This window comes from Hemiscyllium ocellatum, chromosome 3, assembly GCF_020745735.1.
Source record: "Hemiscyllium ocellatum isolate sHemOce1 chromosome 3, sHemOce1.pat.X.cur, whole genome shotgun sequence".
NCBI classification, from domain to species: domain Eukaryota; kingdom Metazoa; phylum Chordata; class Chondrichthyes; order Orectolobiformes; family Hemiscylliidae; genus Hemiscyllium; species Hemiscyllium ocellatum.
In genome coordinates, this window is record NC_083403.1 from 32321159 (window position 1) to 32334642 (window position 13484).

General features: G+C 42.4%; 1 protein-coding gene across 2 annotated transcripts in view; it reads left to right on the forward strand.

Moving 5' to 3' along the window:
- Positions 1-13484, forward strand: part of pdss2 (prenyl (decaprenyl) diphosphate synthase, subunit 2) — a 182068-nt gene that overhangs the window by 70907 nt on the left and 97677 nt on the right. For both annotated transcript variants that reach the window (XR_009647406.1, XM_060856518.1), the window contains exon 3: positions 3669-3803. Coding sequence is in view for 1 of the 2 variants with exons in the window: in XM_060856518.1 (XP_060712501.1) it covers positions 3669-3803 (135 nt within the window). In the remaining variant the exon portion in view is untranslated. The remainder of the gene's footprint in view (positions 1-3668; positions 3804-13484) is intronic.

Below are 13484 nucleotides of genomic sequence, written 5' to 3' on the forward strand. Positions count from 1 at the left end.
CTAACCTGTACATCTTTGAACTGTGGAGGAAACTGGCCATGATTTGCTGAGTGATGAGGCAGGCTTCAGGGGCCAAATGGACTATTTTTCCTATTTTCATTACTGATAACAGTTACTCCGTATCTAATGGTTCACGATACCTCCTCATTTTGAATATCTGTTGTTCCCAACTTCAAATATGCAGAAAACAAATCAGTTAAAATCCACGCTTTTGATTAGTTTTGAAATAGTTTTGTCTAATCTATAACCATTGTCAAATAAGCAGAATGTGTTTAAAATAATCTCACCTAAACAAATGTCGCATATATCAAATTCTGTCCATTACTTTTGAGTAGTGTATTTAGCACAAATTTCTAACAAAATTGACAGAAATTATAGAGCGTACAGAAAGTTCAACCCTGGAGGAGGTCAAATAAACAGACTTCCTCCATCCTTTGCACTAGATTTTTATAGTGAGAAACAAATTTTAGACAATTAGCATCTAACTTGTAAATTTCTCCTACAGAAGACATGTTCTGTACAGTATAATGTTTTTGGTTACTTGAGATTGTATTCAACATCTTTCCTCCTGACTTGACTAGTGGTACAGCTTTTGCAGAATTGCCTTTTTGTAATCTTTTTCTATTCAGCAACTTCTGTGTTCTCTTTGACCTGTTTTTCTAATCAACCTCTTCAGAGATGTCATTATATACCTTTGGAGCAAGTGGGACTTGAACCTGGATTTCTCAGCCCAGGGATAGGGCCACTGCCACTACCGCTGCACCACAAGAACCCTCCAGATACACAAACTAAAATGCCTGCAAACACTCATGTTGTAATAATAATGCATGTTATGCAGTATTTCACCTGTCACGCAGCAGTCATTCATTAAAGACCCTATTGGTAATTATCTACAGGCCCCCAAACAGTAGTCTGGATGTAGGGTGTAAGTTGAATAAAGAGTTGAAATTGGCCTGTTGTAAAGTTATTACTGCAGTTGTTATGAGGGATTTCAACATGCAGGTAGACTGGGAGAATCAGGATGGTACTGGACCCCAAGAAAGGGAATTTGTGGAGTGCTTCTGAGATGGATCCTTAGAACAGCTTGTACTGGAGCCTACCAGGGAGAAGGCAATTCTAGATCTGGTGTTGTGCAACGAACCGGATTTGATCAGGGACCTTCAAGTAAAGGAGCCATTAGGAGGTAGTGACCATAATATGATAAGTTTTAATTTGCAATTTGAGAGGGAGAAGGAAGAATCAGAAGTGTCTGTATTGCAGTTGAACAAAGGAAACTATGGAGCTATGAGGGAGCAGCTGGCCAAGGTTCAATACCCCAGCAGGGATGGCATTGGAACAACAATGGCAGGTATTTCTGGATGTAATGCAGAAGGTGGACGATCAGTTTATCCCAAAGAGGAAGAAAGATCCTAAGGGGAGGTAGGGGCGGCCGTGGCTGAAGAGGGAAGTTAAGGACTGTATAAAGATAAAAGAGAAGAAGTATAACATAGCAAAGATGACTGGGAAACTTTTAAAGAGCAACAGAGAATACCTGGAGAAAAAATGAGGTACAAAGACAAACTGGCCAAAAATATAAAGGAGGATAGTAAAAGCTTTTTTTAGGTATGTGAAAAGAAAACAAAATGCTTAAGACTAAAATTAGGCCCTTGAAGACAGAAATGGCTGAATTTATTATGGGGAACAAGGAGATGGCAGAAGAGGTGAATAGATACTTTGGCTCTGTGTTCACTGGGGAAGACACGAGCAATCTCCAAGATGTGCTAGTGGCTGAAGGACCTAGAGTAATGGATGAACTGAAGGGAATTTATGAGGCAGGAAATGGTGTTGGAGAGACTGTTAGGTCTGAAGGCTGCTAAGTCCCTGGGACCTGATGGTCTGCATCCCAGGGTACTTAAGGAGGTGGCTCTAGAAATCATGGACGCATTGGTAATCATTTTCCAATGTCCAATAGATTCAGGATCAGTTCCTGCGGATTGGAGGGAGGCTAATGTTGTCCCACTTTTCAAGAAAGAAGTGAGAGAAAAACAGGGAATTATAGATCGGTTAGCCTGAGGTCAGTGGTGGGAAAGATGCTGGAGTCAATTATAAAGGATGAAATTACGACTCATTTGGATAACAGTAACAGGATAGGTCAGAGTCAGTATGGATTTATGAAAGAGAATTTGTGCTTGACTAATCTTCTGGAATTTTTTGACAATGTAATTATGAAGACAGACAAGGGAGACCGAGTGGATGTAGTGGACCTGGACTTTCAGAAAGCCTTTGATGAAGTTCCACATAGGAGATTAGTGAACAAAATTACGGCAAGTGGTGTTGGGGGCAAAATACTGACTTGGATTGAAAATTGGCTGCCTGAAAGGAAGCAAAGAGTAGCGATACATGGGGTCCCATTCGGAACGACAGGCGGTGACCAGTGGGGTACCACAAGGTTTGGTGCTGGGACTGCAGCTGTTTACAATATACATTAGTGAAATAGGTGAAGGCACTAAAAGTAATCTTAGCAAATTTGCTGATGACAAAAAGCTTGGTGGCAGGGTGAAATGTGAGGAAGGTGTTATGAGAATACAGGATGACTTGGACAGGTTAGGTGGGTGGACGGATGCATGGCAGATGCAGTTTAATGTGGATAAATGGCAAAGAACAGGAAGGCAGATTATTATCTAAATGGAGTCAAGTTAGGTAAAGGGGAAGTACAACAAGATCTAGGAGTTCTTGTCCATCAGTCAATGAAAGTAAGCATGCAGGTACAGCAGACAGTAAAGAAATAGCATGCTGGCCTTCATAACAAGAGGAATTGAGTATAGGAGCAAAGAGGTCCTTCTGCAGCTGTACAGGGCCCTGGTGAGATCACACCTGGAGAATTGTGTTCAGTTTTGGTTTCCAAATTTGAGGAAGGATATTCTGGCTATTGAGGGAGTGCAGCCTAAGTTCACGAGGTCAATTCCTAGAATGGCAGGAAGGATTGGAGCGACTGGGCTTGTATACCCTTGAGTTTAGAAGGATGAGAGGGGATCTGTTGAGACGTATAAGATTATTAAATGATTGGACACGTTAGAGGCAGGCAGCATGTTTCCGCTGATGGGTGGGTCCCTAACCAGAGGACACAGTTTAAAAATAAGGGGTAGGCCATTTAGAACAGAGTTGAGGAGAAACTTCTTCACCCAGAGAGTGGTGAGTGTATGGAATGCTCTCCCCCAGAAGGCGGAAGAGGCCAACTCTCTTGATACTTTCAAGAAAGAGATAGATAGAGCTGTTAAAGATAGTGGAATCAAGGATTATGGGGATAAGGCAGGAACAGGATACTGATTGTGGATGATCAGCCATGATCGTAATAAATGTTGGTGCTGGCCTGAAGGGCCGAATGGCCTACTCCTGCACCTATGGTCTATAAGGTTTGTTTTGAGGGGTGAAGATGTAACCTTTTCACATTCACATGGTAAGTATGCCATCATGGTTCCAAAAACAATGAAAGTATGTTAAATATATAAAATGAGCAAAAACAATAGATATGGCTGTATATTTTTAATTGGATACTTCAGGATCTACTAAATGTTGATCAGCCTGAAACCAAAATAAATAATGTTTCATTATGCAAACAGTTGGAGTGAAAATGGAAAGCAAGAATTTGTCGATTTATTTCTCAGTAAATGTTATTTCTGATTTTGTAGGGGATTTGTCTGCGACAGCAGAAACAATCTTCAGTTGCGAGGTCTTGTTGTCTTATTGATGTCGAAAGCAGCTGGACCTGGCAAAACAGCTGACCCTCTACTTGAAGGTGACCTGGTCAGTGGAATCTACCCCAGGTATGCTTTGCTCAAACTGATGTCAGTTGCTGTTCGTCAGCATGCTTTCAGTGTACTCAGAGGTTAAGTGCATTTTTAAATCGCTTTTCCACTTTTTAAACTATCCCCTATCATTCATACTAGACTGTCTTTCTAAAGGAGCATATTAAGATCTTCAGAGTTTTGGTATCTTCACTTATTTATCCAAAGCGAGTAATGAGAGTAATGTAGGCAGATAGATTTCATGTGTTTTATGAGGACAGGAGCTAGATAACATTTATGAGGGTGAAAAGGGCAGAAGGATGTCTTCCTTTGGTTAGATGAAGAGACATAGAAGGAGGCTTATGTAAACCTTCAAGGCTGGTGAGCTGAAAGGTCTTGTTCTATGTTGCGCAGCATCTTGTCTGAGACGCGGTGAAGTGGGGGGAGCACGGACGATACTTTAGCATTCCCAGTTCTTTGAAACTGACTGTGAGGGAATATGTGAAAATAAGCTGAATTGCCTGGTGGTGTTCTCTCATTCATTAAGGGAAAGCTAAATGAATACTTATGGGAGAACAGAATGGAAGGATATCTTATCAGATGAGATGATAGGAGGCTTAAATGTAGCAGAAACACAAAAAACAGTTGAATTAATGGTCTGTTACGGCAAAGCACCGTAGTAGGGCCAGCATCATCCCAATGCAGCTATCACTGATCACCACTTCTACTTCTACATTTTCCAGTTTGACCGGGCTCTGCATTTCTTGCTGGGAGGTCCAAACCTGGCCTGTTCAGAAATGTGGAGTATGCCTGATATCAGAATCTTTCATAGTGCAAGGTCACTGCGAGAAGACAAGTCACACTTCTTTTTATGGTGCTAACTGCAGAATTCTAATACATCTTTGTTCACTAAAACGTTGGCTGAGAATTGGTGCTCCAAGCACTAAGTTTGGCTGCAGATGTCTTCAGTGGCAACTGATTGCTCATCTCAGCTAATGCGAGAGTTCATTGGGTCAACCTCCATTTGGGTGGTTAAGAGCTGAATGGTGAGCTTCCCGGTGAATCATTGGCCTCGATGCTGAAGTCCCATCTTACTTACCAGAAGCTGCTGGCCATACACAGGGCCCTGGAGGCTTAGTTTTTGTGGGATCCAGCATCAGGAAGATAAGCCATTTTCTTCTGGGTTTCATAGTCTTGTGGAGTGAGGGACAGGAGGCAAGGGCAAGAGGATGAGATTCAGACCAAACTCTGTTGCCCCCCCCGCCAATGGAGACTCTTCTCTTCCCCTCCCCCCACCACCACCAACCATGCACAGTTCTTTGTGTTTTTTGTTTTGCGTGATAATGTATAGACTAGGTGTCAGAAGAGATGAAAAGACCAAATTAAACGAGGAAGCGAGTGTCTGAGGTATGCAGAGTGAGAGTCCTAGAAAACAAAAAACAAAGATGGAAGAAAGGCGATAATGGTGGAATAAAGTGATGGACAGTTAATTGAAGCTGAAACTGTATCAAATCCAGATAGATGCAAAATTATAAGATAGAATTGGAACTCCTCTTTGAGGTAAGGACGGAATTGGATTGGTTCGAGTTGAGAAACAAATGTGAGTAATTGTGTTAGATCTCCAAACAGAGGGACAGAGGAGCAAATCTCAAGCAAAGTCACCGATGAATGGACCTATAGAATGGTGGTACTAGGGGAAACCTTAACACTCACTTGGGATGATTTCAGAAATTTGTCCCCTTTCTTCCTCTTTATGAACAAGTATTTGTGAGGATGTCTTTGACCAGTGTGATCCCCATTCACTTGGGAAGGGAGTATCTGATCTTGGAGAATGAGGTGAGCCAAGTGTCTGTGGGAACACTTAGCTAAGATTGATTACGACATCATATGTTTTAGATTAGCGATGGAAAAAAGTGAAAAGCAATCTAAAGTAAACGTTTAAATTGGAATAGGCTTAACTTCAATGGGATGAGCAGAGGCCTAGCCAGGGTAAAAATTTATCACAAACTAACAGGGAAAGCCATGGGATCAATGGATGATCTTGAGGAGGAGACATTTCAGATACAGGTAGTTACATGTCAGAAAGGTTAAGTAGTAGGAGAAATGAGGCAGAGCTCCTAGGATAATAGGGCAAAGAGGGTAATATATCTTTGGAGACACTAGGCATGGCTGGAATTCTTAATTAGTGTTTTTTCTAAGTGTTTACTAAAAGGATGCTGGTTAAATATCAATCAACGTACAGATGATTGATGTAATGAATGGGGTGAAAAATCTGCTTGTCCCTATTATTTGTAGCAGAAATGATAGCAATACTAAAGGAGTGACAGAGATCAGAAGAGAAGCAAATCTGGCACCCTTATTCATGAGTGTCATTTCTACTAACCACAGACCCGTCCGTTTTAAGTCAATAATGGGTAACGGTTTGGAAACAATAATTGGAGAAAACAAAATGTGGCACTTGGAGAGATTTGGGATACTTAAGGAAGTTCAGATGCTTGCTTCACAAATCTAATTGAACACTTTGTTGAAGGGAATTCAGTGAATGTTGTAAAAATGGATTTTAAAGAAACATTTAACAAAGTACCACATAAAAATCTGATAACAGAATTGAGTCTGAGGAAATTGGAGAATCATAGAATTGTTATAGTGCAGAGGAGGCCATTTAGTAAAAAATGAGGTCTGCAGATGCTGGAGATCACAGCTGCAAATGTGTTGCTGGTCAAAGCACAGCAGGTTAGGCAGCATCTCAGGAATAGAGAATTCGACGTTTCGAGCACAAGCCCTTCATCAGGAATAAGAGAGAGAGAGCCAAGCCGGCTGAGATAAAAGGTAGGGAGGAGGGACTAGGGGGAGGGGCGATGGAGGTGGGATAGGTGGAAGGAGGTCAAGGTGAGGGTGATAGGCCGGAGTGGGGTGGGGGCGGAGAGGTCAGGAAGAGGATTGCAGGTTAGGAGGGCGGTGCTGAGTTGAGGGAACCGACTGAGACAAGGTGGGGGGAGGGGAAATGAGGAAGCTGGAGAAATCTGAATTCATACCTTGTGGTTGGAGGGTTCCCAGGCGGAAGATGAGGCGCTCCTCCTCCAGCCGTCGTGTAGTTGTGTTCTGCCGGTGGAGGAGTCCAAGGACCTGCATGTCCTCGGTGGAGTGGGAGGGGGAGTTAAAGTGTTGAGCCACGGGGTGATTGGGTTGGTTGGTTCGGGCGGCCCAGAGGTGTTCTCTGAAGCGTTCCGCAAGTAAGCGGCCTGTCTCACCAATATAGAGGAGGCCACATCGGGTGCAGCGGATGCAATAGATGATGTGTGTGGAGGTACAGGTGAACTTGTGGCGGATATGGAAGGATCCCTTGGGGCCTTGGAGGGAAGTGAGTGTGGAGGTGTGGGCGCAAGTTTTACATTTCCTGCGGTTGCAGGGGAAGGTGCCGGGGGTGGAGGTTGGGTTGGTGGGGGGTGTGCTCCGCTACATCGATGACTGTATCGGCGCTGCCTCGTGCTCCCACGAGGAGGTTGAACAGTTCATCAACTTTACTAACACCTTCCATCCCGACCTGAAATTCACCTGGACTGTCTCAGACTCCTCCCTCCCCTTCCTAGACCTTTCCATTTCTATCTCGGGCGACCGACTCAACACAGACATCTATTATAAACCGACTGACTCCCACAGCTACCTGGACTACACCTCCTCCCACCCTGCCCCCTGTAAAAACGCCATCCCATATTCCCAATTCCTTCGTCTCCGCCGCATCTGCTCCCAGGAGGACCAATTCCAACACCGCACAACCCAGATGGCCTCCTTCTTCAAGGACCGCAGATTCCCCCCTGACGTGATCGACGATGCCCTCCACCGCATCTCCTCCACTTCCCGCTCCTCCGCCCTTGAGCCCCGCTCCTCCAACCGCCACCAAGACAGAACCCCACTGGTTCTCACCTACCACCCCACCAACCTGCGCATACAACGTATTATCCGCCGCCATTTCCGCCACCTCCAAACGGACCCCACCACCAAGGATATATTTCCCTCCCCTCCCCTATCAGCGTTCCGCAAGGACCACTCCCTTCGTGACTCCCTTGTCAGATCCACACCCCCCACCAACCCAACCTCCACCCCCGGCACCTTCCCCTGCAACCGCAGGAAATGTAAAACTTGCGCCCACACCTCCACACTCACTTCCCTCCAAGGCCCCAAGGGATCCTTCCATATCCGCCACAAGTTCACCTGTACCTCCACACACATCATCTATTGCATCCGCTGCACCCAATGTGGCCTCCTCTATATTGGTGAGACAGGCCGCTTACTTGCGGAACGCTTCAGAGAACACCTCTGGGCCGCCCGAACCAACCAACCCAATCACCCCGTGGCTCAACACTTTAACTCCCCCTCCCACTCCACCGAGGACATGCAGGTCCTTGGACTCCTCCACCGGCAGAACACAACTACACGACGGCTGGAGGAGGAGCGCCTCATCTTCCGCCTGGGAACCCTCCAACCACAAGGTATGAATTCAGATTTCTCCAGCTTCCTCATTTCCCCTCCCCCCACCTTGTCTCAGTCGGTTCCCTCAACTCAGCACCGCCCTCCTAACCTGCAATCCTCTTCCTGACCTCTCCGCCCCCACCCCACTCCGGCCTATCACCCTCACCTTGACCTCCTTCCACCTATCCCACCTCCATCGCCCCTCCCCCTAGTCCCTCCTCCCTACCTTTTATCTCAGCCGGCTTGGCTCTCTCTCTCTTATTCCTGATGAAGGGCTTGTGCTCGAAACGTCGAATTCTCTATTCCTGAGATGCTGCCTAACCTGCTGTGCTTTGACCAGCAACACATTTGCAGCAGAGGAGGCCATTTAGCCCATTGTCTGCACTGGCTGTCCAAAACAAGCATCATAACTTTGTGCCATTCTCTTACTTTTTCTCCACACCTTAGCACATTATTGGATGATTATTTAAGCTAAAATGCCTTCTTGATTGAACCAGCTTCCAGCTCTCTTCCAAGCAGTGCATTCCAAATTTGAACTACTCACTGTGTGAAATTGTTTTCCTTGCCTTACAACTTCTCAGATTTCAAATCATTAAGTCTGTGCCTTCTCAGTCTTGAACCTTTAAAGAGGAGGGCTAGTTTCTGCCAGCTACTCTGTCCAGTCCCCTCATAATTTTGTAAACTTCTATTAGATCTTCTCACAGTTGCATTTTCTTCAAATGGAATGGTCTGTGCATCTCCACTTTATCCTTATAATTGGAGTTTTTTCATTTCTGAGGTCTAAAATGTCTCATACAAGTTCAGCATCATCTCCTTGCTCTTGTATTCTATGCTCCAAACAGTAAAGGCCAGGCTGCTTTAAGCTTTATTTATTGCTCTTTCCACTTGACCTGTGATTCTGAAATGATCTGTGCAGATTTACAATCAGGTCCCTTGGTCGGTGTCAGCAAAATGTTGGTTTAAGGATGGACAACAGTGAGTTTATAGCAGAGGTTTTTTTTTCAGACAGGAAGACAGTGTTCCCAAGAGTCACTGATAGAACTACTGATTTCCCCTCTGCTATAATGACACTAATTAATTGTATTCTTCTATTCATTCTTCCTTGTGTGGTTTCCCTCATTTTCCCTTCAGTGCATCAGTGCTAAGTGTCATTGCCTATCCAATCTCTGCATGAAGACATTTCCACTGTTTCATATTGAATTCATTAGTAATTGCCTTGTATTCATGGTCGGTAGTTTTGGACACATCAGTAACTGAGATGCCATAATGAATCGAATTTTGTTTAAAACTGTATGTTCAAGTAGTGAAGGGGAATGTACCTTACAGTACAAAGAAATCCTTACCAGGAAAATGATTGGTTGTGGCTTCTATTAACTAGTTTTTAATAATGTTTTCTTTTTCAACAAGAATTCTATGTTAAATCCTTAAAAAAAACAGGTAGTTATGTCAATAACATATCCTGACAGGGTTTTAAAGCACCCAAGACTTTCAATTTGTTTTTCTTGAAGTCGTTATAATTCTGGTACTTACACAACTTTATCAAAGTGGGTTGGGGTTGGGAAGGCCAAAATGCTTGTGAGCAAAAGTGGAAGTGGACTGAAACACAACTCTTATGCAATGGACAATGACTTTGCAAGGCTTTTGAAACAATTTTGGATATTATTAATCTGAGATAATTTGCTGAGTCTGGGGCTCAATACTAGTCAGCAATGTTTACACTACTGTCAGAAACATTTTTGGGATAGGGTGGTTAGGCACAAACCATTTCAAGTGCTATCACGTGATGCTCAGTTTGAGGAAATTAATTGAACAGCTTTTACTCAGTCTATTAGATTGATTATCATTGTGTAATTTGTTGAGGTGAGAGGATATTTCTCAACTGAATTCATTGAAATATTTTTTCACAGCTAAAGTATCTTGTGCAAACATTGATTAACATGCAAAACTTAAATACTCAGTCTTGTCAAGTGAACTATCTTAACATACTGATGGTGAATGTAAAAGTTTCAAAAGGTCAGTGTTCTGGAGAGGAAAGCATATCACGTTGTATTCATCTGAGCCTTATCGCTAGACACCACAAAACCTCAGTGTTCATGATTGAATGTGTTTGAATCCTTACATGAGACTTCACTGTTTTAAAATCTATTTAAATTTCAGAGGTAGGCGTGCACACTAAGCTTCATGCAGTTCAATTTCAAGACCTCTGTTGTTCAAATGGGGTGAAACATTCCAAAATTACTGCTTTAGTCTTGAAACGATTGAATTCTGTGGCGCATTGCCCAGCTATGTACAGTTTCTTTTAATATGCTCTGTTACCCATTACTTAGAATAGACTTGGTGGAAATAAAGTATATTATTCTTGGCACCAGTGAGCTGTACCATTCAGTCCCTAAATATTACCAGCTTTGAGCACGGTTCACTTACTGAATATTATATAGGTGCCATGTGCCACTGCAATTTCAAGTTGTTATAAGCAATTTGTTAATTTTCTGTAAAGCTCTCCAGAGAGTTTTAATCGTGGCTGCAACAGGAACTGACTGATTTCTTCCAGTCCTTTTTCACCACTAACGTCATGATTTTTTTCTGTAAAGTCTTTGTTTACTTTGGAGTTTCTATTCCTCTGACTGCATTGACTCCATTACGCTTTCCCTCATGCCTAAATGTGAAGCATTAGATAGCCTTTGTGAAAGTTAAATGGAGGAACCATGTTCCCTCACATGTAATTAATTGTGAATACTTAGTTTGAGTGCTCTTCTATGTAAGCATATTTTAATCTGTATCACACATACAGCCCTAACACATTCTGCAAAATGCTGTTTTACCATCTTAAAGATATGTTCTGTATGTAAATATAGGGTTTAGGGATTGATGCCATTTTATTCATTAGCTCAGTAGTTCTCATACTGTGATCCTAGGATCCATAGAGAGTCTTTGGGGGGTGTCTATAAAATAACGTGAGTGCGGAAAACAGGAGCACACTGAGCAATGTACAGCGAGCTGCAGTCTCACCTTGGAGAGGACCATGAATGCAGGAGAGCATGAAAGTACACATTTGATTTTTTAAATCTTTGTTCTAACAGTTTCTTATGCAACGCATACGTAGTGTGATAATTTAGATTAGGGCAGGAGGTGGTAATTACTAAATAATTTCAAAACCAGCTCTTCAGTAAAAAAGTTTGAAAATCATTGCTTTAGCTATTCCGTTTTCTGCCTAATTGACACTTATGGAAGAGACTCATTTGTATGCAACCAAAACATTAATAGTCATGGATCACGGGTCATTGCATTTTTTAAGAATTGCCTGGAGGAGCATGTTTGCTAGCAGAACTGAAATGATGCTTTGGATAAAGGTTTGAAAATTCAGCTATAAATTTTAAGTGATTCTTTAGTAGAAGCCTGTTGATCTTTATCATTATACTAAGATAGTTATGTATCAGCATTTCACCATCAATCCAGCGGTAAGATTTATTTAATCTTACGGTTTGCACTGCTTGAAAACTATTGAAGTTTTTTTCTTTTAAAGGCAAACCTTGAGGATTCATGTCAAACCTTGACACGAAAACTAATATTTGGGTCTGCAGGTCTATCGCTGTTTAATGAGAGCATTCGCATTTATCCGTTCTGGTCTACTAACTGATCTCCTCTGCCAGTGTGCGTAGTAAATGGAGATCAAATATGATTTCAACTGGAATAAGATTGAAGGTCACATGATACTTGAAAACTACCCAGTTGTGTTTCAGTCCACATGTTGACACTTTATATTCTGTCCTTATGGTAAGACAACACAAGGAGTTTTTATTATAAATGTGGACATCAGAATAGATAATAAAGTTGACAACATGTAGACATCAGATAGTTAATATTGATAAGGTATTTGTCATCAGTAATATAAAATGATACATTTATCACTCGTTTCTTGATAGTCATATTTCCGTTATTGCCATCAGATTAATTTTCTGTGTTACGCTTCAAACATGGGCGACACGGTGGCACAGTGGTTAGCACTGCTGCCTCACCAGCGCCTGAGACCTGGGTTCAATTCCTGACTCAGGCGACTGACTGTGTGGAGTTTGCACGTTCTCCCCGTGTCTGCGTGGGTTTCCTCCGGGTGCTCTGGTTTCCTCCCACAGTCCAAAGATGTGTGGGTCAGGTGAATTGGCCATGCTAAATTGCCCGTAGCGTTAGGCAAGGGTAAATGTAGGGGTATGGGTGGGTTGCGCTTCGGTGGGTCAGTGTGGACTTGTTGGGCCGAAGGGCCTGTTTCCACACTGTAAGTCTAATCTAACCTAATCTAATCATTTTTGCTTAAGTATCTGAGGATCACATTTTCTTGAAGCCAGGCAGTCTTTGCAATCATATTTTCATGAAGAAAATACAGAACGAAAGTCAGAGTTGTGACTTATTGATTACCTTAAGAAAAAATCATTCATTGTTCATTTAATGGCAGGTAGATATTAAAGGAAAGCAGCTTTAGCCAAGTACATTTTGTAGTACATGGCCTCATATTGTCCTACAAAGCAGCATAGCATCTAATCTATCTTGAGTAAGGGCATGGGATATACCTCACTGGTATATTGAAAAGCAGTACATTACACCCACATGCACATCACTCTGCATGTGTCAGACTTTAATAGCGATACAAATTAGTTTGTATAAAAAGTCACAAACTGACAGCTGCTTAACCAACAAGAATATTGCAAGTGGTCTTTGCTCATGTTTATCTAATTTATTTAATTCAGATATTATACTTTTAAAGAGATATTGCTTTATTTTTCAGCACAGCAGTGCATTGTATGTTACTTTGGTTAAGACTGTATTACTTTCATATCGACTGCTTTCATTATCAAGCATCTTGCTATTGTGCTTCTGGTGCTCTGGACCCATATGGACCCCAGTAGATTTTCTCATTTTTCCAGACTTGAGGGGACATAGTAACAAAGTGAGTAACATAAATCAAGTTAGGCTGAAATGTACAACTTTTTCTCTTATGGATTCTGTTCGACCTGCTGACTATTTCCAGCATTTTCTGATTTTATTGCTGTAATCTATAGCAGTTGCACTAACTCCTAGCCACTTTGTTGCAACATGGAACTTCTGTGAGAAGTCAAAGCAGAGAGGGGGAAAAAATAAGCATAGCTTGTCAAGTAGCAACACTGTAGAACACAGAATTGACAAGTAAAGTCAAGGGGAGATGTGTGCTGACTGATTAAGAATTAAAACGATGTCATATGGACCACACTGTTGTCAGCA